Here is a 23,063-nt window from a genome sequence, read left to right as displayed (position 1 = left end):
TTGTTTTTCCTTTCCCTGACATCTGTCATGCATGAGTAATCCATCCTATGGTCTTGTCCAAATGTCCTCACTTTATTACAGGTAGCACTTAGGCTGGTTTTGTATGACTACAAGGACTCTCTGACCATGCTCTCTGACTGTCAGACTCAAATCCTGGTCTAATAACTTTTGAACCCATTAACTAATTTCAAGCCAAGTTTGACAGATTTCAGAGAGTGTGTATGCCTGTGGATTTTGTGTAAGTCAGCATTAGAGTAGAGGAGAAAGACCATTACATTGTCCCCATTGAAAAAAAAAAAAAGGTAAGTCCTTGCCAGCAGCAACATGTATAATCCCTGCTGGTTGGTCAAACATGCAGTGAATATCAAGAGAAGGTTTAGAAGAAATGTGAACTTGAAAGTATTGGTGGGGTGGATTTGGGGACCATGTGGGTGGAGGCTTTGTGGGATTGTTATACTGCAATGGAGGGTATCTTGGAGAACCTATACCTTTGATAAGTATAGTCCTTGTAAACATACTGCCTGTCACTCAAACCCAGTGAATTACTTGACCTTTTTTATTTCTATACTTGGGCTTGTGTTAATTAGATGGTCAGGAAAACACAAGAGAGAATGTTTTCCTGACCACCTAATTTTCATGCAGTTTGGTCTGCCTTTTCCCTCAGTGGTCCCTGTGCTAATTCTCTGATGTGGACACCTGATGCCATTTGTCACTGAGAGTCAGTCACTTTTCTGGGCATTCTCTTTTGTGTTCAGGGATGACCCATTGCACAACATTTGACAGCAGTTCTAAGTTTTTGTAGTTGCCAGAGTTGATGAGTGATGAGTTAAGGAGAGTGGTTCTACGAGGGCGGGGTACAGAAACAAAACCCTTCTTAATGGTAAAGCTGAATATAGGGGATTACCAGCTACCGTCATGCAACATGAGAATGTATGTGTGGATTGTTACTCGTAGGTAGAACTTACCAGAGTTGTGAGAGATGCTTGGCTTCCCTGTGCATTTCTTCCTCTTCTTCTCTCCATCTTTGGAGTCTTTTGAATTATTTTCATGTTTTTGGAGTGAAAAGGTAGCTGAAGTTGATGACCTATAAGCTAGAGGGTACATCATGAGGCAGGCGTGAATATAAAAGAAAGTTCTTGAAGACTGTAAGCATAAAATGTCTTCAGTATGGCTGGATAATCAAAGTGTGAAAGTACATGTGCTATATATCTTGAACACAGTTTCTTCATTTTTTTGGAACTTGTGACAGAATTGCAACAGAAAAATCGTCTTAAAGTTGTGCACTGAAAATGATCTTCGTTCAAATGTTTTGCAGTAAGATGAGGTTAGAAGTATCTGCAGGAAGTATGGTTGTATCTTTAAAGACATCTGAACCTATTTTTCATTAAAATATTTGGTGTGGATGTTAGTTGCGTATGTGGAATGTACTAATTCTGCACTTTCAGGAAGAATATCCTAATATACATAGATACCAGCTAGCATTAGTGATAGTAAGGGATGGATATTTTCAATAACATGCAGATATTTTACCAGCAATTTATGAATATGATACTGTTCAAATACATATGTTAATATATTTTCATTTACTGTAGTTGATTCTGGAGGAGCAAATTTGCCTCGGCAAGCAGAAGTATTTCCAGATCGAGATCATTTTGGTCGTATTTTCTATAATCAAGCAGTCATGTCTTCACAAGGAATTCCTCAGGTAATTTGGTTTTACTCGAGAGTGAAATGTGTTAATTAGTTTTTATTCCTGCTGCTTTTGTCTGATTTCAAGACGTGTAGTCGTGCTTTGCTTTAGTTAGCACTGCATTCTGCTGACCTGATGGCCCAGTCTGGGGATTAGAGGCACTGTAAACACAATAACTGTCCACGAAAAGTCATTATAGTTTTGAAGAAGCTGTCTTCTTTCTTGGCCTTGATGTTAATGACATGACCTACCTGCTCCTACCTTGGAGTGGGGGAAAAGAGGACTTGACAGTGTGGTAAATAGGGCCATGTCAGGAAGCAGTAGGAAGTCTTGGAACAGTTGATTATTCTGCATCAATGCTGTAAGGGTGAGGACCCCTTTGATGATGGCTAGTAAATTAGAATACTTTTTGCTAAGAGGGGTATATGTCTATTTATATATCCATTTTATACACTGATAACTGTATGATAAGTCTGCCCTGGCAGCAAGGTCATTTTCTAATGTATTAATGATGCATCGAATTACTGTTAGTCACAATTCATGGATTTAGAAATATTTTTGTGTTACGGATATTTCAGGAGTGTGCTGGGGGCAATTTTTTGATGCAGGTGGCCAGCTAGGAGAGGAGAACTACTGAATCTGCTACTCATGAAGAGTGCAGAACTGTCTGAGGATGTAAGTGCTGATGGCAGCCTTGGCTGCAGTGCAAATGGATGGCAGGATATAAGATCTGGATGGAGGTGAGGAAGGCAAGGAGCAGGATAAAGACCCAGGCCTTCAGTAGAGCAGTCTTTGGCTTGTTAAGGGAGCTGTCATCTGGCACCTGTGAGAGGCCAGTAAGGAGGGCAGAGAAGCCCATGGTCTTTGAAGATAACCTGCTCCAAACACAGGAACCTTCCATCCTGATCTGTAGCAAAGCAAACCAGGTCCTTTTTACAAAGTTACTCTCAGTTAACTCCCACCCTCTTCACATGCTGTACAGCTCTGTTATTTACCTGCCTCTTATTCCCCATTGCAGGCTGAAGAATTCAAGATTTCGTAGCTGTTCCTCACAGGGAAGGTGTTCCTTACCTTTGTTCATCCTTGTTTATCTTCTTTAAACCTTTTTCCAGGAGTAGTTATATCTTTTCTGAGGTGAAAGAGACAGATTTTCCTGTGTTATTTAGTATGGCAACTGATTATGGTTTTATATAATAGAGTAATTATATTCCCAATTCTCTATGTCCCTTTCCCAGTAGTTCCTTACATTTTTGCTTTTTCTTCCCCACTGCTACTGAGCAGTGGTCCAGTGTTTTCTCTAAATTATTACAACTACATGAGTCTGCTCCTATGTGTAGCTGTCTGTTCAGTGTCTACTGTCTATATGAAAGAAGGTGAAGGAAGACTTCTTAGAAATAGCTGTTGGAATCTCAAGCAGAGTAAATGTTTTAGCTCACTTGCTCTTTCATCGGAGCACTGTGAGAGGTGTATTTTACCACCATATTGTTTTGGCATATTTGGCTGTTGAACTCACCATTAATGTAGGGTGGAAATCACGTTTCATTTTCTGTATTCTTACCTACACCTGTTGTTCAAAGGCATGGCTAAGCTGGAAACATACATTTTTTTATTCTCTGCAAGAAGCTCTACTTGTTTGAATCTCGTAGTCTGGAAGGAGTACTTCCTTTCAGTGTGAAGCAGAAGTGCTGGTCAAGGATCTAGTGGTCCTTCTGGAACATTCTGTTCCATTCTGGAACAGGCTCCCCAGGGAAGTAGTCACTGCACCAAGCCTGTTGGAGTTTAAGAAGCGTTTGGACTGTGCACTTAGTCACATGATCTGAATTTTTGGGTAGACCTTTGTGGTGCCAGGAGTTGGACTTGATGATCCTTATGGGTCCTTTCCAACTCAGGATATCCTATGATTCTATCTGACTCCTCTTTACCTGACAGATGTTGGCTTTGCATGATTTCTGAGAAAAATACATTTGTTGCCTTGATATACTTTGGGCACATTTTGGAGGCAACTCAGGCTTCAAATCTTCATCCATATTTTCTCTACAAAAGAATCCTGAAATTCATTGCCTCTGTGGCATAAGATCCCCAAAATACACTAAATCTGGTTTGCAATCAGACATAATTTAACTTCAGCAGTGCTTTTCTTTCTGACAGCAATAGTGGAGCAAGTGTAGTGTTTAGCAAGGTTACTTGAGGAAAAGCAGTGTTTAATTGGAAAAAATATTTAGGAGAAAAGAGTTAAGAATTCTTAAGGAGCTCATGCACTTGCACAATTAACAAGTTGGTCATTCACTGGAGTCATTGACAAGTCTATGTTGTACTTTAGATGTATGTATATGAATAAAATTGGTCCCACCATTTTGGTGGAACAGCAAGTGAGTGTGTTGTCGAAAGAGACAGTCACATAGCTGTTGTACTGAATTCTTTTAAGAGAGGTTTTGGTGAACTTTTCTTTTTTTTTTTTTTAAACTGGATACTCCAATCATTATCAAGTATGGGAGTAGTGATTTTTAGATGTTACATTGAAGATGAGTATGTAAACCCGGTTTGGAAGGCTGAAATTACTGAGGTTATGCAGCACCTTGCTGGAAAGTCCTATCCCTAAGGTCTTGCTGCAGTTTTCCTGATACCTCTTGAAATGTTCAGGTATTTGCAAAGTTCTTCATCAAGTTGAATTTGTTGTTTTGATTACCATATCGTATTAAATTAGAGTAGCACTGTACCCCTATACAATCAAAATGAAGCGCGGGAAGGATTTGTCTTCTAATAATACACTTACATTGCTGTTTGGTATGACACTGATAAAAGTAGTTTTCTTGATATGATACTGATGAAAATTTAACTTTATTAAAATATTTATGGAAGATTGGAGAAAAAAAAGTTTCACTGAAGCTATTCCTTCATTTAAAATATCTAATAAGAGTATTTTATTTGAGGGATGTTTTTATCCTTTGTTTCATTTCAAAAAAGCACAGTAAACGTTTGTAATCTATTACTGATTCTGTGCTAACAGATACAGGGAGCTAGAATCATCTTCCCTATCTGAGAGGATGTTGCATTAGGAAACGGTATTAGGAAATAGTGCTGCCTCTGATTCCCATTCAGGTTAATTATTCTGACAAGCGAGTTTGGATGTTGTTAGTTTTCTATCTGCTGTTACTTTTTGTGGCCTGGTTGAGCATCTGTTTCATCAGCTCATAAGCTCTTCTCAATTTTGACCTTAAAATGATTATTGCTTTTTTTTTTTTTTTAACCAGTTACCTATGCTGCTTTTAATTTCCCCCCTCCGCTTTTACCTGTGACTAATTTATTATACTCCTACTGCAGCTTTAAATTGCATTGATGTCTATATAGCTGTGAATCAGAAAGCTGTGATTAGCTTCCCATTAGCCACTTCTTAGGCTTTCTCATGCTCATAAGCTGCATGGATACAATAGGGGAGCTGAGCAGTAGGTATAAAATAACTGTGCATTCAGAACTGTTGATCTATATTGCTCTTTTAAGTAGTTTTCAATGCAGTAATTCAAAGAGTGAAGTCAGGAAGTAGCACGTTGGTTAGAAGGTTTGAGGTTGTGCTTTTTGACAGGTTGGTTGTGATTTTCCAATATAGCTTTGGAAGAAGTAACACTTGAATGATAGTTTAAATGCAGCCACCTTTTTCAGCGTGATTATGAGAGAAGAAAAAACTGAGAAAAACCAGAAAACCTGGGGAATAAAAAAAATTAACTTTTCCCCCAAGTTTCTCCCATTTCTAGAGGCTTACATGATATTTGTATTTACCTGGAGATATTTATTATATGCACAATTGCAGATCAATCATGTGACTGAATATAGTTTTAAGAAACTGAAAACTGTTAACTGAAGAAGGTGTTTGATTTGGGTTTAGAGATTAACATAATTTCATCTACTTCTTCTTTAGGTACAGATATTGCAGCTTGGATGTTCTATTTCTGTGTGCTTTTTCCTTTTAACAGCAACCTTTAAGTCACCATATAACACAGAACACTACTTGATGTCATTTCAGAAATATATCAAAACAAAGTTATCATAAAACAATGTTATTTTGTGCTTCAGATCTTTTTTTTTTTTTTGTGGTCATGGAAGGAAGCATTCAATTAGAGAATTATTTGCTTACTGTCTTCCTTTTCATTATGAGCATTTAATTTATTTTTACATTACAGGCTGTTTTGAAAGTGTCTAACTTTTTTGGAGGAGCTCTCCTGAAGGAGAAGTTAAGAGAGGAACTTCACTTTCAAGATCATTTGCTGCTGCAGTTATTCATAATTACTGAGATCCAGTAAATTTTGTAAAAGTGTCACCCAAATATTACTGGTAGAAAATGTGCATTGCTTAGATGTTTGTCTCAAAATTGGCATAAGAATGAAATAGATGTTATTCATGCTCAAGATAACAATGAGTTATACAACACACCTTGAAGGGGCAGAGCTAATGTGGTGGCTGTTAGTTGATCCATTGAAGAACTGAAGTTATGTACTAGTAGATGTGAGAAATTTTCTTTGAAGGCTGCTAACATTGGTGAAATTATACCGATAACCAACAACTGATACCCCGAGTTGTAAATGCCAGGAGCAAACTTTAGCTTTCAACCTGTAACAGTTCACTGGTAAAGACATATTCCACTATAGAATGTTAGTTCCCTCAAATATTTCACATATGTGGCATACGGTATTTCATATATGGAATTTCATGCAGAGGGGTCTCAAGAAGATGGGTTGAAAACTAGAGATGTTCCCTTGTTTTTGGGAGAAAAGCTAAAACTTAAATAATATTTTTGCCCTGTCAGGCAAAAGTAATCTTGTAGTACTGTCCCAGAAATTATTCAAATCAATACAATATATAGTAGTAGTTACGCACATGAAATTTGTTTTAAAGGGCTTAACAATTCTTTACTTGTGTTTTTTCTTTTCCCAATAGATAGCAGTAGTAATGGGATCCTGTACGGCAGGAGGAGCATACGTACCTGCAATGGCTGATGAAAGCATTATTGTCAGCAAACAGGGAACAATATTCTTGGGAGGGCCACCACTGGTAAGCATAGAGAGGGTTTTTAGTAACATAGCCAAAAAATTTTACACTGCTGACAATTGTACTACTTGAACTATTCAGACTGATTTTGGTGAGATGTTTCCAGATCGTCTGTAGGTAATTTTGCATTTTTAAATATATCTGAATGTTTATATCCTTAATTAAAACTTTTCTATCTGTTATAGCAATGTGTGTATATATATAAACTAGAATTTGTTAAACTTTTTATAGTACCACTTTGAGATTTCTATGCACATTTTAAATGGTAGGAATGCCTTCTATATTCAGTTAAATAGTCTCTCGATTTGACCTGAAATAAAAAAAAAAAAAACAACAACAAAAAACTACAACTGTGTGTTGTATCTCAGAGTCTAGATCAGAGAACTAGATGGACTAAGCAGATGGACTAATTAGCTATATTTTATGTCAGCTTATAGACAAAAGAGATGCACTAATTATGTAGTTCGTCATCATTTCTCTGCCTTCTTAGTAAGGAAACTGTTTCTAAAGAAACTGACCTGAAACTCCAGTGAATTAAAAGTTGCTTTTATTGTGGAACATACACTGGAATCTGTGGCTGTGCAAAATGCTGCAGCATAAGGTGACTTGAAAATTATGATAGCTAGGCTACAACAGGAAAGGGAGTGTTTAAGTGGGTTTATGTTTTTTTAAAAAACAGTGTATGTTCCAGCATGGGCTTGATTTTATACTGATAAAAATCCTATTTTTTTCCTGACAAGTATTGTTTTACTCAACATAAACTTTATGAGGGAAAAAGGAATCTTATGTAATAAGTGTTATGTTAGTGCTAGAGATAAGGTAAGGCTGCTGGTAAGGCAGCACTTAGCATAACTAGTCTAGGTGAAACCTGACTAGGTAAACTTGCTTCTTTGAAATAGTCAAGTTCTCATTGAACAAACTGGTCTGAGGCAGCATGTTGTCTCTGTTTTAGTTATATTGTCTTGGAAACTATTAAGGGTGTTTCCTTTGATAGAGCCAAGAGCAAATCAAATGTCTAGGAAAAAGTCCTTCCACCCTGAGCAAAGGAGAAATCACTTTTTAAGAGCAGTGTTAATGAGGATACTGCTCCACTCTATTCTGTAGTAACAGAGAAAGGGGAATCTGCTGGAATTCACTTCTTTCCACCACTTATGATACTGTGAAAAATTTAGCAGATCCTATAACTATGGGAAAACAAACACGGACATCTTTTGTTGTTAAGCAGTTCCTAAAGCATGACTGGGTTAATTTCCTTAAAAGCTTGAAGAAGTTACCCTGTGGTGCCATTTAGTGTTTACTTGTATAGTATTGCTTTCATTTCCACAATATATTTTTACATTTTATTCTTTTCCTTAAGTGTTTTTTTGTTTGCTTGCTTTTTTTTTTTTGCTTTGTCTTGGTCCTAAAATTGTATTTATTGTTTTATACACTTTTTTCTTTCCAAGTTCTATGTAAAAATGGAGTTGAAATTCTTGTGCATCTTAAAAGAAACAAAACTACTGGTTATTCAAACATACTTTGCTATGGCTGTTAAATAGTAATTATTGTTCCAGAACATCTTAAATTCAGAGTGTAACTGACATTGAAAGTGTGCGTGTGGGGGGAGACCTATTAGTACAAGCACACTTTGTTGCCTACCTTAATAAAATAATGTATTTAACTTGAAGTATTTTATTATTATAATGGAGACTTTCCAAGTTAACAAGAACAACAAAGTAATCAGCAAAAGCAAATGCAGTAAATAATAACTATGCCATTTATTGCTAATTAATTTATTGCTCATTTGCTGATAGAATTTATTTGGCATTAATTGTTGTTTCAAATGTCTTACATATGTCTCTGTTCCTTTTTATCTTGCATTAGTTTTTTTCAGCATGCGGTTTTTAGGTAAACAAAGACAAATTCTCCCCCAAAATGAAGTAATGTTCTGTAAATTTATCACAGTAATTTAGATATTAGGAATGTCTTTGTGAAAGGAAACATACATATGAATGAAGATATTAGTTGAGAATATTGGTATTAGTTGCATGAGTAACACTGGGTGATTCATATATCTTTTTTATTGAAATAAAGAAATTACTAGGATGAAAGAAATGAGCTTTTACATCTGACTGTTAATAGCTTGCTTATCATGTTACAAATAACTGCCACTGGCTGCAGGAACACTCAAGCTGTCTAGGCACAAAGTCTTTTTAGGCCCAGCACTGTTCATTAGCTTAGGCAGTGGCACGTAAGTGGCATTACAGCCTCTGGAGCTTGCTCAAGTTCAGAGTAATTTGTTGCAGAAGCTCTGCTGGTAAATCTGAAAGACCGGAGCAAACCCTGCTTTTCTGACAGCATTTCCACAGGGGAAAGCACCGGGGAGCGTGGTGCACCTTGAGTGATTCTGCCTGGAGCTCTGTTAGAGCTGGAAAGGTTCATCAGACCCAGAGGGGACCCCTTGGGTACAACGAGTCGTATGTCCTGGGGGAGCATTGTGGTTTAACCTGGCAGGCAGCTGAGCCCCACACAGCTGCTTGCCCTCCCCAGGTAGGATGGGGGAGAGAATTGAAAAGGTAAAAGTAGAAGAACTCCTGGGTTGAGATAAAGCCAGTTCAACAGGTAAAGCAGAAGCTGCACATACAAGTAAAGCAAAACAAGGAATTAGTTCACCACTTCCCATCACTGGGGAGATGTTCAGCTACTTCCAAGAAAGCGGGGCATATCAGATGTGACAATTTTTTGGGAAGACAAACACCATCAATGTGAATGTCCTAGCAGCAGCAACCTCTCACAGCCACTCCCCCCAGCTTTATTGCTGAGCATGATAACACATGGTACGGGACATCCCTGTGGTCCATCTGGGCCAACTGTCCTGGCTTTGTCCCCTCCCAGCTCCTGGTGCACCCACAGTGTCCTCGCTGGTGGGGCAGCACCAGAAGCTGAAAGTTCCTTGGCTCTGTGTGACCACTGCTCCGCAACCACTGAAACAGTGATGTGTTATCATCATTATTCTCATCCTAAATCGAAAACACAGCACCGTACCAGCTTCTAGGAAGAAAATAAACTCTATCCCAGCCACACAAGCAGTTTCTTTCAAGCTTCAGCATTAAGCAAATACAAAATGAGAGAGCTAGCCCAGTACTAGCCAGCAAGCTGAAAAATAGGAAAACATGTTCTTTCATTCTAAGGGGATAGTACTCTTTTAACATTGCAAGGGAATTTAAATCATTCATCTTTATCACTGAGATGTGGAAACCATGTAGGAGACTTTTGCCAAGTGGGTGAAAAAGGCTGGCCCGAGTCAAGTCTCAAAGGGAAGATTTACCTAGGCAAGGCAGTGATTGCATAGATATTGTGAAGTCAGAAGGGAAGAAAACTTTTCACCACTTCCAGAGGAAGATTTCACAACTATCCTGCAATTTAATTTGTTCCTTAGCAACCTGCAGATGTAATGATCTTTATCTTTGTGTGTATAGATCAAACTTTAATATCACAACCTGTCAGCTTTCCTGTTTGGTAGAGCTTTTCTCACTAACAATTTTTTGCTTGCCTTTCTGTAAGTATCAAAATTACTTCAGACTCCCGTAGAAACATCCACTCCATGTTGTAGTAGATATTGTAGCCATTATTGTGTATGATGTGTTCCCCAAAAACGTTGATCCTGTATGAAAAGAATTGGATTGGAGTTTTCTGCTCACCTGCCTAAAACAAAACGTCCTAAGGAAATGAAAGAAAAAACTTGAGGATAGATATAATTAGTCTTGGGATGTGTACACTTTAAAAAAAAAAGAAAAAGTAATTGCAGGTATAGTACAAAGACTGAAGTGCAAGTTTTGTCAATGTTCTTCTTCTCTGGAAGGTGAGGAGTAAGGACTTCATAAGCAGATAGATCTCAATAGTAAGAGGAGCAGTGCCACCATAGTAATATGACAGAGCCATTCGTCTGTACTTGACCAAGTTGAAGAATCAATATCCTTGCCCTTGGCAATACTGATTCATAGCTTAGGGTGCCATGTTGATTGATAGGCTTCTCCATCTCATCCAAAACTTATGATCCTTCCTCCCCCAGGGAAAGTGTGCCGCTTCCTGTGTTCTGAAGTGAAGGGAAGCCTGGTGAAAATGGAAAAGTGCAAAATTCCTGTAGATTTATGTGCTAGGAGTTCTTCTATGCGTCAGCTCATCTGTTTGGGAAATGTGTATTACTATTCTAGAAACGTTATATGATTATAGTATTTACTTAAAGGATTTTAAAAGATGGGTAAGTGGCCTATAAGTTACTCAAGATACTGAAACTTTATATTTTCACTTGAATAGTAATCGTTCAAAATGAGTGATTATTCACAAGCTTGCACTTTAGTCCAGTGAATCTACATGTCTTTGGAACTGTAATATTCATTAGCTGTAATTTAGTTGCATTCAGAGTGCCTGAGGAATTTGACCTTTTGTCTGAAGTGTTTGGAATTCTAGTTATAGTAATGCAATGAAATGAATTGGATGATTTTGTTTTTAAATTTTACCCAGAAGTACTTGAAAATGTTTGCTATAGACCTGTTGTGTACCTCTTATTAACCTATTTTTAATCTGTTGTTCGTGGGCCTGCAGTCTTGATTGAAAGTTCAGGGTATTATAAATTAAATAAATGAAATTAGGAACTGAGATGCAAAGAAAAACCTCATGGTGTTAGAAAATGAAGGATATGTATCTATAAACATGCCATCTGAATTAAAGGATAGGCCTCTTAATGACACACAAAAAGGGGCAAAATAATTCAGTTTTCAAAGGGCTTTCTTTTGCTTCCTTTTTTTTTTTTTTTGTGATTATCACCTTATGTAAGGAAAGTCGATGTTTTTTCTTCTTTTTACTACATATTACCACTTTTTGAAAGAGGTGTTTAATTGCTAATGACATTCCAGATTTAGAAGAAAGTTGTATTAGCTACTTTTGAATGGAATTTATCTTTATTTCCTAGTGATGAATTGTCCCCTTTTTAGGTATAGAAGACGAGTACTTACTCGGCCAAGACTCACACTTTTCTTGAAGGGCCTTAGGTTAGGATGGGTTTAGGAAGGCCAAAGTCCACCTGGAGCTGAATCTGGCAAGGGGCATGAAGGACAGAAAGAAGGGCTTCTATAGGTATCGCAGCAGTAAAAGAAAGTCAAGAGAAAATAGGAGCCTGCTGCAGAACAGCATAGGGAAACTGGTGACAACAGACGTGGAAGAGGCTGAGATACTCAATGCTGTTTTTGCCTTGGCCTTTATTGTTAGTGTTCAGGAGTTCCAGGTCCCTGAGGCCAGGGGGAATAGCATAGGAGGGTCAAGTTAAGGACCATCTAAATAGTTTAGACATAGACAGGTCTAGGGGGTCTGATGAGATGCACCCATGAGTACTAAGCAACACAGCAGATGTCATTGCATGGTCACACTTTGAAAGTTGTGGTGATCAGGGTAGGTTTCTGAGATTGGAAGGTGGCAAAGAAGGCAAGAAGGAGGATCCAGATAACTACAGGCTAGTCAGCATTGCCACAATACCTGGGAAGGTGAAGGAGCAAATAATCCTGGAAGCTGTTTCCAAAAATATTATGGACAAGAAGATGACTGGGAGTAGTCTGGTTGAATTTTCAGTGAGGAAATCAAGCCTGACCAACCCAGTATCCCTCTATGCTAAGATGACTGGTTCAGTGGATGAGGAGAGAGTAGTAGATGTTGTTTATCTTGACTTTGATGAGGCTTTTGACAGTGTCTCCTGAAATAGCAAACTGAATGGACAGTAAGGTGGATTGGAAACTGGCTGAACTGCTGGGCTCAGCAAGTTTGCAAATAATGCAAAACTGGGAGGAGTGGTTGATGGAGCAGATAGGTGTGCTGCCATTCAGTGGGACCTTTACAAGCTGTACAAAGGGACTCACAAGGGCCTCTTGAAGTTCAATCAAGGTGAATGCTCATTGGAAGAAATAACCCTATGCACCGGAGCAGGCCAGGGACTAACCAGTTGGGAAGGTGCTGGACACCGAGTTGAACACGGGCCAGCATTTTGCCCTTGCAGCAAGGTGGCCAGCAACATCCTGGTTTGCTTTGGGAAGAGTGTTTCCAGCAAGTCAGGGGTGGTAATTCTTCCCCTCTACTCAGCACATTTGGGGTGCTGGGTTCAGATCTGGTCTCCCAGTACAAAAAAAAGACAAGGACTTACTGGAGTAAATCCAGTGAAGGGACTGGAGCATCTGTGATACGGGGAGAAGCTGAGAGCTGAGACTTTTTGTTCTCATTAAGGGAAGGCTCAAAGGGAATCTCTCCATGTGTATGAGTACCTGGTCAGGGGGAGTAAACGTGTTGGAGCCAGACTTCTCATTGGAGTTCAGTGACAGGTCAAGAGGCAAACTAAAATATGGGAAATTATTATTATTATTTAAACAACAACAACAACAAAACCCACAAACAATCAAACAAACAAAACACATTTTTACTGTGAGGATTGGGTGATCATGCACCAAACCCAGTTGTCCAGAGAGGTTTTGGGGTCTTCATCACTGGAGATATTCAAAACCCAGCAGTCCATGGTCATGAATCTTGGAAACTGAAATCTGGTTTGGAGTGATAGTTTTCTCTTCCCTAGTGTCTTTTGCTACCTCTGTACTCTCTGTGGGTGGTGAATAATGGTTTCACTAGCTTGCAATGAATCCTTTTCAAAGGAGTATGGCAGAGCTTGTGGGAAAGGTATTTCAGTGGAAGTGCGTCAAAAAGTTTTTTTTTACCATGCAGAAAATGATATTGCTTTATTTTAAGAAGGAATTCAGTCATCTTAAATTATCCTGTCAGGTCTATAATTTGATAGATCTAGGATTTAGATCATGCATTCCAGTTATTTTTATGGAGACATCTTAGTTAATCCAAACAGTTTTATGCCATTGATGCACTCTTCTTAGAAAACGATTATTATTAAATTATTGTGTTTATAATGGAAGATCTAGGGAATACAAACTGATAATGATAGTTTTATGATTAGTGTTTAAATAAGTAACTTAAAATTCACAGAAGAGAAGTTTGTGTAGAGAAAACAAACTAAGCAGAATCAGAATGCACAGTTTCAGCTGGGTATTGTTTTTTTTTTGTTGTTGCTGTTTGAAACAATGCAGGATGTATAACATTTCAAATTGCATTTGTTAACTGCTAAAAAATCATTTTGTGAAAATGCATGTTCATAAACCTAAGGCGTGTGTAAGTATGCCCACACTAATAATAGACACAACAACAGATACTGCAGTAAATGGAGAATCTTTCTCAATAAAAACTACATATAAATACTAGATAATAAAGATACAAAGTAAAATTAAGTAATTTTGGCAGGGTTCTGAGTTGTCATGTTTGAAGTGCTCTGAGGGAGAGTAACTGAGAAAATATTATTAGTGAATAAATATTTTGCAAAGTACAGTTTTATTGCTATAACTAAGCCTATATAAATATTAATGCAAGACAAGTGTCAATTCTAATGCTCATTTTCCTTTTCTTGTTGTAGGTTAAAGCAGCAACAGGTGAAGAAGTATCAGCAGAGGATCTTGGAGGGGCAGATCTTCACTGCAGGTTTATAGAAATATTTTCCTGGAGTTAATTTCTTCCATCCTTTAAGCTTTATTAGAGTGGTTTATTTATTGATTGAATTTGTTATTATTTAGATTTTAAAAGTTAAATATTTATTTGTCATTATCTGATACTGGTGGTTAATTTTGTTGTTAAGAGTACTGTAGTTAGTCTGTTACTCCAAGTAGAATCTTATTTGTTTCACTTACTGCTTTAAAATACTTAAGTGTGTATCTAACGTACTGCAATATCATTCACAATATGGAGGACTTTGCTATATTGTTTTATGCTGAGTGCTATTAGAATAATAATAAATTTTGAGAAAGTTAATATATTTTTGTAGATTGTATGTCAATTGGAACTTACTACAAAGAAAATCAAAATAGCCTGTGTTTTTCCTAAGAGAATACCTATCAAAATAAAGACTTCAATGCTTTTTCTAAAATGAAAAGAATGGTAAAAAGAGCTAGGTAGTGCAATAAGTTAGGTATTGCTGTAGAATAAATGCTTAATTTTTACTTCAGTTTATTGAAATGACTGAAGAATTGCCTTCAAGGGCAGTTTGTAGTATTTTTTTTTTTTAAATAAATTTTTCTTTATAATTTCAAATTAATTTTCATTTCCATTTGAAAAATGTTTGCCATCTTTTATGTTGTCATTTAGATTTTTGGTTTACTAGAGTTACTATTTTGTGTCCTGTCTGATAACATGACTGTACTGTTTAAAAGAAAAGTTCAGACATGGGTTTTACTTCGAATGCAATTTTATAAGATAGCATGCAGAGCTGTGTTTTAGCATCTATATTTTAAATAAACAGTCTTGAAAGTTTTTAAAAGCTTTAATTTTCATTCTTAGATTTTTAAAAAAATCTTTATATTCCTATTATTATTTAAATACAGAAAATCTGGTGTAACAGATCATTATGCTTTGGATGACAGTCATGCACTTCATCTAGCAAGGAAAGCTGTAAGAAGTTTAAATCTCCAGAAGAAAATAGATGTAAGTATATAGAACATTCTCGGAAAACACTTCATTTTTTAAAGTATGAATGCTCTTCTTCCCCTGATTTATACAACATATTTTTTGTCTCTGACTTTAAACACTTTGGAAATAGAATTTATGATTCTTGTCCTTAATGTTTTATCTAATGCTTCAATTCTGCAATTAATTACATTCATACTGTATCATTCCCAGTGAAACATGCACTATAACTAGAACAGCACTTCAGAATCACAGATTTGCACTTTAGGATGAACTCAGTCTTGCCAGGTGCCGCATTTAATTTTAAGCTTACATGGTCATTCCCATGGACTTGAAATTTGATAACTGCTAAAGCAGTTGTTTGAGCATGAACTTTTTGTGATTATTAACAAAAAGATGTAAAACATAAGATAAATCTACATTATGTCTTTTTGGTACCTTAGGTTTTGTAATGTATTGTTACTGATCTAAAAAATTCTTTTTAGAAAAAAAGGCAACTATGATATAGTGGAGAAATTATCTTAACCTATGCTGGGGGAAATGTAAAAGGGTGAATTGGAGATAAAATCTTTGCAGCTGAAGGAAGCCAAGATATTGCATTTAGTGGAATGGCAGAAATCCTTGTTTTTTTCAGAATACTACCTGTCTAATAGGGCATAGGGGAATAAAAAAGAAAGGGGAAGACATGATTAATTTTTGATGACATGGAAGAAGTTATTAATGTGGAGCACATGTGGAGGAGTACACAGGAGTAAAAACAAAGGCCCTCATCTTTGTTTCAGTAAGTGAGAAGGAATTATCAATCTTCTATTTAAGAAACTTGATCTTTATGCAGAATGAGGTCAAGCTAGTAGACATTTTGTGGCTGTGGCTGGCGAAGAGAAGACTGTGTTCAAAGCAGTCTAAACTCTAACTGGTGTTTGTTTTTTTCTAAATCATAATGTAGAACAATAATGCCTTTGTTGTGAAAATTGTTTTGTTAACTTGGTACAGGTGACTGTAGAACCATCAGAAGAGCCTTTATTTCCTGCTGATGAAATATATGGAATAGTTGGTGACCAGCTAAAAAGAAACTTTGATGTCAAAGAGGTATGAATAGAAATGGGATATATACATGTACTCTGTTTTCTTGCAGGAAAGCACTATTTATGTTAACATAGTTTGTCTGCAGAAATTTGGTTTAGGGCATATAGTGAATATTTAAATATTATAAATTTTTTAATGTATTTCTGGATGTCGTTATCTAACAGATCCATTGCAATGGCAATGACATGTTGAAAACATAATGCATTTTCTTTATACTTCTAAGAAGGGTAATCAAAGATAAGAGATTGATAGAATGGTGAAAAAAATTCCAAGAAATAGTGAACTTTTGGCTAAAGATTCTATAGACTTGCCAAGTGATATGACAGCTTTCTTCTTCTATTAGTCTTGACAAAATAAAGATCAAATATTTAAAGATCTATGGAGTGTAAGCATCCTAGACAATTCAATGCTCTTCCAACCATGTGAGGAGACTATTGTACTCTACCGCAAATCTCTTGTAATTATTTGCTTCCATACGTGCAGAGAGCAACCACACCCTCTCATTTTTTTGCACAGATAACATATACAGAGCTTTTCCCACTACAAACCAAGTATTTATTTTAGAAAGAATCTTAGTGTGTACCTTCCTTAAAATATTTTATCAGAAATTACTATGATTTATTTTGCATTAAGAGGAAAAAAAGCTTTTATTGAGTCTCACTTGAACTACACCCTGGAACACTGGAGTCTAAATAAATACCCAGCTTGGATTTATTCTCTTTTAAAGTTGAAATAAATATCTTCTGGGGAACATCTTGCTAGCAACAGATCTATATTTATTTAAAACGCTCCTTTGCATCCCTGAGAAACCTCAGGACAAATGTTCATTATTTTTACATGTCAAAAACTTAAGCAGAGATGAAAATGTAGTTATCTCTAAGAAAGTGACTCATGGCTGTATATATTTTTCTCTTTATAAATGTGAGCCTATTGATTAATGTTTAATATAACCAGAGGTACCAGTTGTTCTTTGAAATGGAACTAATCAGAAAAACTTTCTTCCTGTTTATTTCAACTGCTTAGTTACAATAGCCTTAGCCTTGAAATTCCATTTTTTTATAAGCAAGTAGACAAATTACACTTTAAAAAGTAAGTGGGCTTTGCCTGCCATCCAGACTACTTACATGGTGGACTACTTGATATTCTCTGACTTAAAAGCATTCATTTTAAGTAATTTTAAGTCAAGATGCTACCATGTTCTTTCTTTCTAAAAAAAATCACAAACTATGAAGGATTGGGTGTTTCATTCTATTTTTCTATTTTTTCTTAAGGTTATTGCTAGAATTGTAGATGGAAGTAAATTTGATGAATTCAAAGCCTTGTATGGGGATACTTTAATCACAGGTATTTAAAAATACAATTATTCTATGTGTACTCCCACTGATTTTATACTTTTTATCCATTTTGTTTGGATTACCCAGTGGTATTTTTAATAGTGTTTTTTTTTTTTCCTTAAAAGAATAGCAGTTTCTGTTATTAAGAGAAAGTGTTACTAAGAGAAAGTGTTATCTTTTTGTGCTACAGTAAAATAAATATACATCGTAATTTGTAAATTTACCTGTCCTCTTCAGGATTTGCAAGAATATTTGGTTACCCAGTAGGAATTATTGGAAACAATGGAGTTCTTTTCTCAGAGTCAGCAAAAAAGGTAAATAAAGAGCTTCTTAACCACTGAGAAACAAACCTTAAGTTGAACAATTTGCTCTTAAAACATGGAACGTTTTTTAAATAATGAAAGGGGACTGTCTGCAAATTGATCATGTAAATAAGAAATAGCTTAATAAACTAAAAATAATTGACCTTATTTTAGTGTTGGTTCTTTCGGTTCTTCTGATATGAAGTAAATAGGTCAATAGGAAAATAAAGACAACACTTGAATTTGATTGACTATAACACAGTTGAAATATTACATCTTGAAACTTACAACTCTTACAAGAAAAATGCATACTGATTACTTCAAAAAGCCTGTTAATTATAATTCCTGAACTCCAAGCTGATGTACTACCATAAATCACATCATTGTTTTGATAGTAACTGGAAAATTTCAAACCTGGATTCCGATATTCAGCTCATTGACTTACCAAAGATTTAATTTTCATACTTTGCTGTGGCAGCTCTTAGACTAATGAGAAAACATGCATGGTCTCATAAACTCTGTGAAACAGAGTACCTGTTTTGTGAATCAAAGGGCATCTTTGAGGTTTGGGGATTGGAGATGGTAAAAAGATACTGTGCAAGGCGGAGTGTTTATTTACCTTGTTCTGTGTTTAGTTATTTTTTTCAAGAACGGCTATCAGTTGAATTTTTTGTAATAGCAATTCCATATGGTAGTTTTATGCTTCAGGCTCCTCAAACTAATGGTTAGGAAATCAGTATTAAAAATCTATAGGAAGAAAGAGGCCTTTATGAGGGAGTTGAAGAAAGGAAGTAATTTTACTTGATTTATTGCTGTCATAAAATAATACACAAAATTGAGTTTTATGTACTAGAGCACTGCAGTAAGTGACATTGTTTTCAGCTAGTGTTTTCTTAATCACAGTTATTTCCAAATTGAAAATAATTCTTTCAGTATTTCTAATACTTCCAGTATTTTTCTGATGATTTAGAGTTGCAACTTTTTTTCCTACCAATGAAAAAATGAAAGGAATCTCCCTTGGTTTGCTGACTTTTGCTGATGTGTTGGTACTCTATGAGGAGATAGTCAAGTTTCACTTGTTTCGCTTTATCCATGACATTGCATCTGTAAGCTTCCTAATCTAACAACACTTTTTTTCATTTTTATAGTGATTTGGAGACTTAAAGAAAAAAAACAGTATAGCAAGAGTACTGTGATCTTTTTCTGATGATCACTATGTTTTTTTTGAGCACTTCTCTGAAAAAGCTAGCTAAAGATTGTTTCATTATTTTTCTCCTTTTTGTGTGTGTCCTTTTTCTAAATGTTGCTGGTTTTGTATTGTGAAGAGGTTGGAGATTTTTTCTCAGTTGCAGTGATACTTTTTTTACCCATTTTTTTTTTATGATACCAGCAATGTGTAAGTAAGCTGAGAAACTACATTGTTTTAGATTATGCCTAGTTGAAACAGAAGGTTGGATTCTGCTATTCTTACCTTTGCTAGAAAAATTGGCTTTCCTTGAAAATGTAGAGAGGAGATTATGTCCTGAGAAAAGGGGAAGGAACGTTGTAGCAATTGACAGGGCAGGAGCAAATAATGTATGCGAGCCTTGCTCAGTTTCAAAGAATAATTTTCTTTTACAAGGAAAATGGGGAGATATTTTTTTCTGACCAGCTGTGCAGGTTCCATGACAGTATTACAAACCTCTGTCAGATGCCACATTTTAACTGCATATTGGCCAAGTCAAAACAGTTGAACTTCTCAGTACAAGCAGTAATACTTTTTAAGGATATTATTTTTTCTTTGGACTTGGTATTTTTGGCATTTTCTTACTTCTGCTAGAGTTGAATTATGTTTTGCAGCTTACTTTGGATGGAGAAGTTGGCTGGCACTTTATGATACAGATATTCCAATGGACTTCAGTGGAAGGAGACTGTCACATACTTCTAAATGCTGGTAGTAAGGGCTTCACTGATCCAATACTTAAAGGCTTACCCCTTCTTCTTTTTTTTTCCTCCCCACAGGGTACACATTTCATCCAGTTGTGTTGCCAGAGAAATATTCCCATTGTGTTTTTGCAGAATATTACAGGTAAGCTCAGTATTATGAAGTTTCACTATGCTGTAGGCTTTGCTGTTAACTGTTAAGGCTGTAACTTTTAGACAGCATCTTGTGTGCTTTATTTTATCTACATCTCCAGCCTCTTCTGGAATCGGTCTGGCTGCAGCTTGTGAAGGCCTTGCCTTATTGATGATTTGTTCTTGTTGTCTTACTTTTGTTTTTTTGGATGTGCTCTGTATTGCATATTAGAAAGTACAGCACAGTGTGATAGTATAAAGTTACTAACCCTTTTTTTCATCACGTAACTCATTAGGTTTCATGGTTGGTAGAGAATATGAAGCTGGAGGGATAGCAAAAGATGGTGCCAAGATGGTAACTGCTGTAGCTTGTGCCAGTGTACCTAAGATAACAGTCATTATCGGTGGTTCTTATGGTGCTGGAAACTACGGGATGTGTGGAAGAGCATACAGGTAAGTGTTACTTCAAATTACAACAGGACATAGCACTAAGTTAAGATACTGTAACCTTAAAGTACCTTTCTGAAAAGCTATTTTAATTCTTGCAGAAGTTGTACTCTTAGAAAAACAGAAGAATTCTCATAGAATATGGTCTTAAGTAAATAACAACCATACAAACCTGTAGAGACAGTTAGGCTCATGATTAACCATAATATGTGTGACAGTAGAGATTTTCTAATGTGTAAACCTGCTGACATGCTTTTCTCCCATTATTGTTCTTGGGTCAGAAAATCAACAGTCCTAAACAATCACTAGGTGGTATGGGCTGGTCCTTTATTCTGCATTCATGTGAAGAGACCTGGCTTGAATTAAAAAAGCCTTCATTCACTTTAACGAATCTGGATTTTATGAGCAGTGTTTGCAAAACTTCTAAGGATTTATTTTTGTGACCCATCGGACATGACTCATGAATATTTTTTAAAATTATTTTTCGAGATCCCTGCTACTACTGAAGTTGTTAGTGATATTTTAAAGAGAAATGTTCCCGGGGGGCTGTGAGATGAAGAGACACAAGAACGAGGGAAATTAATTTTTAAGGTGCTTGAGTATAGGAAATGAGCAGAATTTTTGTATTTTCAAACATAATGCTGCAAGCATCGAAAATGTTAATTTGCATTCTTTGTAAACCAATGAATTGTAAGACTGTCATGCATAAAATGCATCTGAGTGAGAATTAGTTCTTTACCAAGAAATTATGCATTGTCTAATTTTAATACTTAACGTGTGTTTTTCAGTCCAAGATTTCTTTATATGTGGCCAAATGCTCGCATATCGGTGATGGGAGGGGAACAAGCTGCAACTGTTCTAGCTACAATAGCAAAGGACCAAAAGGCAAGGGAGGGAAAACAGGTACATCTTTCTTCTTTCATTTGCAGTACCGTTACTATAATTTACTTCTTCACTGGAGCTCTCACGTTGTAAGCCAGGGAAGGATGTTACAGGGTAAGACACCAGTGAGCTATGGTTCTCCTAATGCCACCCAGCACATTGACAAAAATGAAATATTTGTGAAATATTACATCTTCTAAATGTGAAAGTCATTCATGACATTTCTTGTGTTTGTTTAGAAGGAGAGGTATTTCTTATATTATCATCTTTTCGGATTTTTTTTGCACGATTGTTTGTTCTGCCCGAGATGAGCAGCAAGGGACTCCCACTCCCCCACACCCACTTGGGAGTATGAGGAGGAATACGTGAGAACAAAGTGTCTTTCCATTTACTTTTGAAGTAGGCAGTTTTATAGAAAACTGATCTTCAAATTATTCAGTGACTGATAGTTACAAGGTTTATAATAGGAGAAGCCCTTGGAGGATTGGAAAAGTTTTTGACTCATTTAATCATTTTAACTAATAGTTAGTGGTATTTTGTTTAATAATATTTTTCTAGTTTCTCTGTACACAGTTTTCTGCTGTGTTTTTGTGTTTGTACTGTGTGAAGTGATTTTACTGTAATGTCTTAAAATTGCGTGTATTTATCATGAGTAGTTGTTCAGAATAGTGAATCAGTATGTACTTGTTATCTCTGAAGTTCTTTTTTCTGCTCTTTATTTTGACTTTCCATGGATACAACATATTGATCCTCATCTCTCTCTGTCTCAACTTCCCAAATCCCTAAGATTGTCGGAATGATGCACAGAAAGTAAAAATATTATTATTAAAAAATTATTAAAAAATAATTGTAGTTAATGTCAGTAAAGTGTGTTAGAGACTTGAAAGTTTTCTGAATTACAGTAATGACCACTCTGGATCAGAGAAACATAGTACTAGAATAGAACAGACTGGTTTTATTAAAAAGTATTGCCAAAGGCAAGTCAGAACAGGGTTTATTCAGTAAAGTAGCATCAGTAATTTTTTGGAATCTAGTCCCCAATTATTCTTATACTTGGTTAAGTCTATTAATAAAATCTCAGTTTATTATCTGCAGAAAAATTAAATGAGTAAGTATGGCAATAGGACTTTCTGTTTCGCTATATATTTCTACTCTTTTTCCTACCCACCCATTTTGAAAAGTGATATTTTAATTCCACTAATTAAATTTATAAGCAAAATAATTTAGCAAATTATTTAGCAAATTGCTAAATTGATAATTGTAGGTAAAAAGATGGAAAAAATCTGGAGAGATAATTTAGGCTATTTCTGCTTGTTTTATGCTGCTTGTAAAGTTTTACTGTCATTGCAGAAGAAAATAATTTTTTTTTAATCTATGTTTGTTTATTTGTTTTGTTACAGTTATCTGAGGCAGATGAAGCAGCTTTGAAGGAGCCAATCATTAGGAGGTTTGAGGAGGAAGGAAACCCTTATTATTCCAGTGCAAGGTAACATAAAACTGACTTTTCCAAAACTTGGTTATAATCACAGGACATAACAATGACACCTAAATCTTGATGTTGTAGAAGAGCAGAACAGAGCACTCTAGAGCAAACGTTTTGTTTGATGTGCAGGAATACAGCACCACAAGCTTCAAACCAATGTTTTGTCTGTCTTGTCTCTAAGACTTTGTAGTGCAAACTATTTCAAAAGA

At 36.0% G+C, this 23,063-nt stretch overlaps 1 protein-coding gene across 4 annotated transcripts in view; it reads left to right on the top strand.

Moving 5' to 3' along the window:
• The window catches only part of MCCC2 (methylcrotonyl-CoA carboxylase subunit 2), a 39,003-nt gene that overhangs the window by 8,847 nt on the left and 7,093 nt on the right, over positions 1 to 23,063 (top strand). For 2 of the 4 annotated variants that reach the window (XM_083817273.1, XM_083817275.1), the window contains 12 exons: positions 1,593 to 1,705; positions 5,866 to 5,916; positions 6,620 to 6,733; positions 14,223 to 14,287; positions 15,184 to 15,283; positions 16,259 to 16,354; positions 17,623 to 17,695; positions 17,923 to 17,999; positions 19,989 to 20,055; positions 20,339 to 20,495; positions 21,278 to 21,392; positions 22,772 to 22,857. In XM_083817273.1, the coding sequence (XP_083673399.1) occupies positions 1,593 to 1,705; positions 5,866 to 5,916; positions 6,620 to 6,733; positions 14,223 to 14,287; positions 15,184 to 15,283; positions 16,259 to 16,354; positions 17,623 to 17,695; positions 17,923 to 17,999; positions 19,989 to 20,055; positions 20,339 to 20,495; positions 21,278 to 21,392; positions 22,772 to 22,857 (1,114 nt within the window). The remainder of the gene's footprint in view (positions 1 to 1,592; positions 1,706 to 5,865; positions 5,917 to 6,619; positions 6,734 to 14,222; positions 14,288 to 15,183; positions 15,284 to 16,258; positions 16,355 to 17,622; positions 17,696 to 17,922; positions 18,000 to 19,988; positions 20,056 to 20,338; positions 20,496 to 21,277; positions 21,393 to 22,771; positions 22,858 to 23,063) is intronic. The other 2 variants (XM_083817272.1, XM_083817274.1) reach the window with 1 other exon arrangement.

This window comes from Anser anser (genome assembly GCF_964211835.1).
Source record: "Anser anser genome assembly, chromosome: Z".
Lineage (NCBI taxonomy): Eukaryota > Metazoa > Chordata > Aves > Anseriformes > Anatidae > Anser > Anser anser.
Note: the sequence above shows the minus strand (reverse complement) of the source record. Positions and strands in the feature narration are given on the sequence as shown.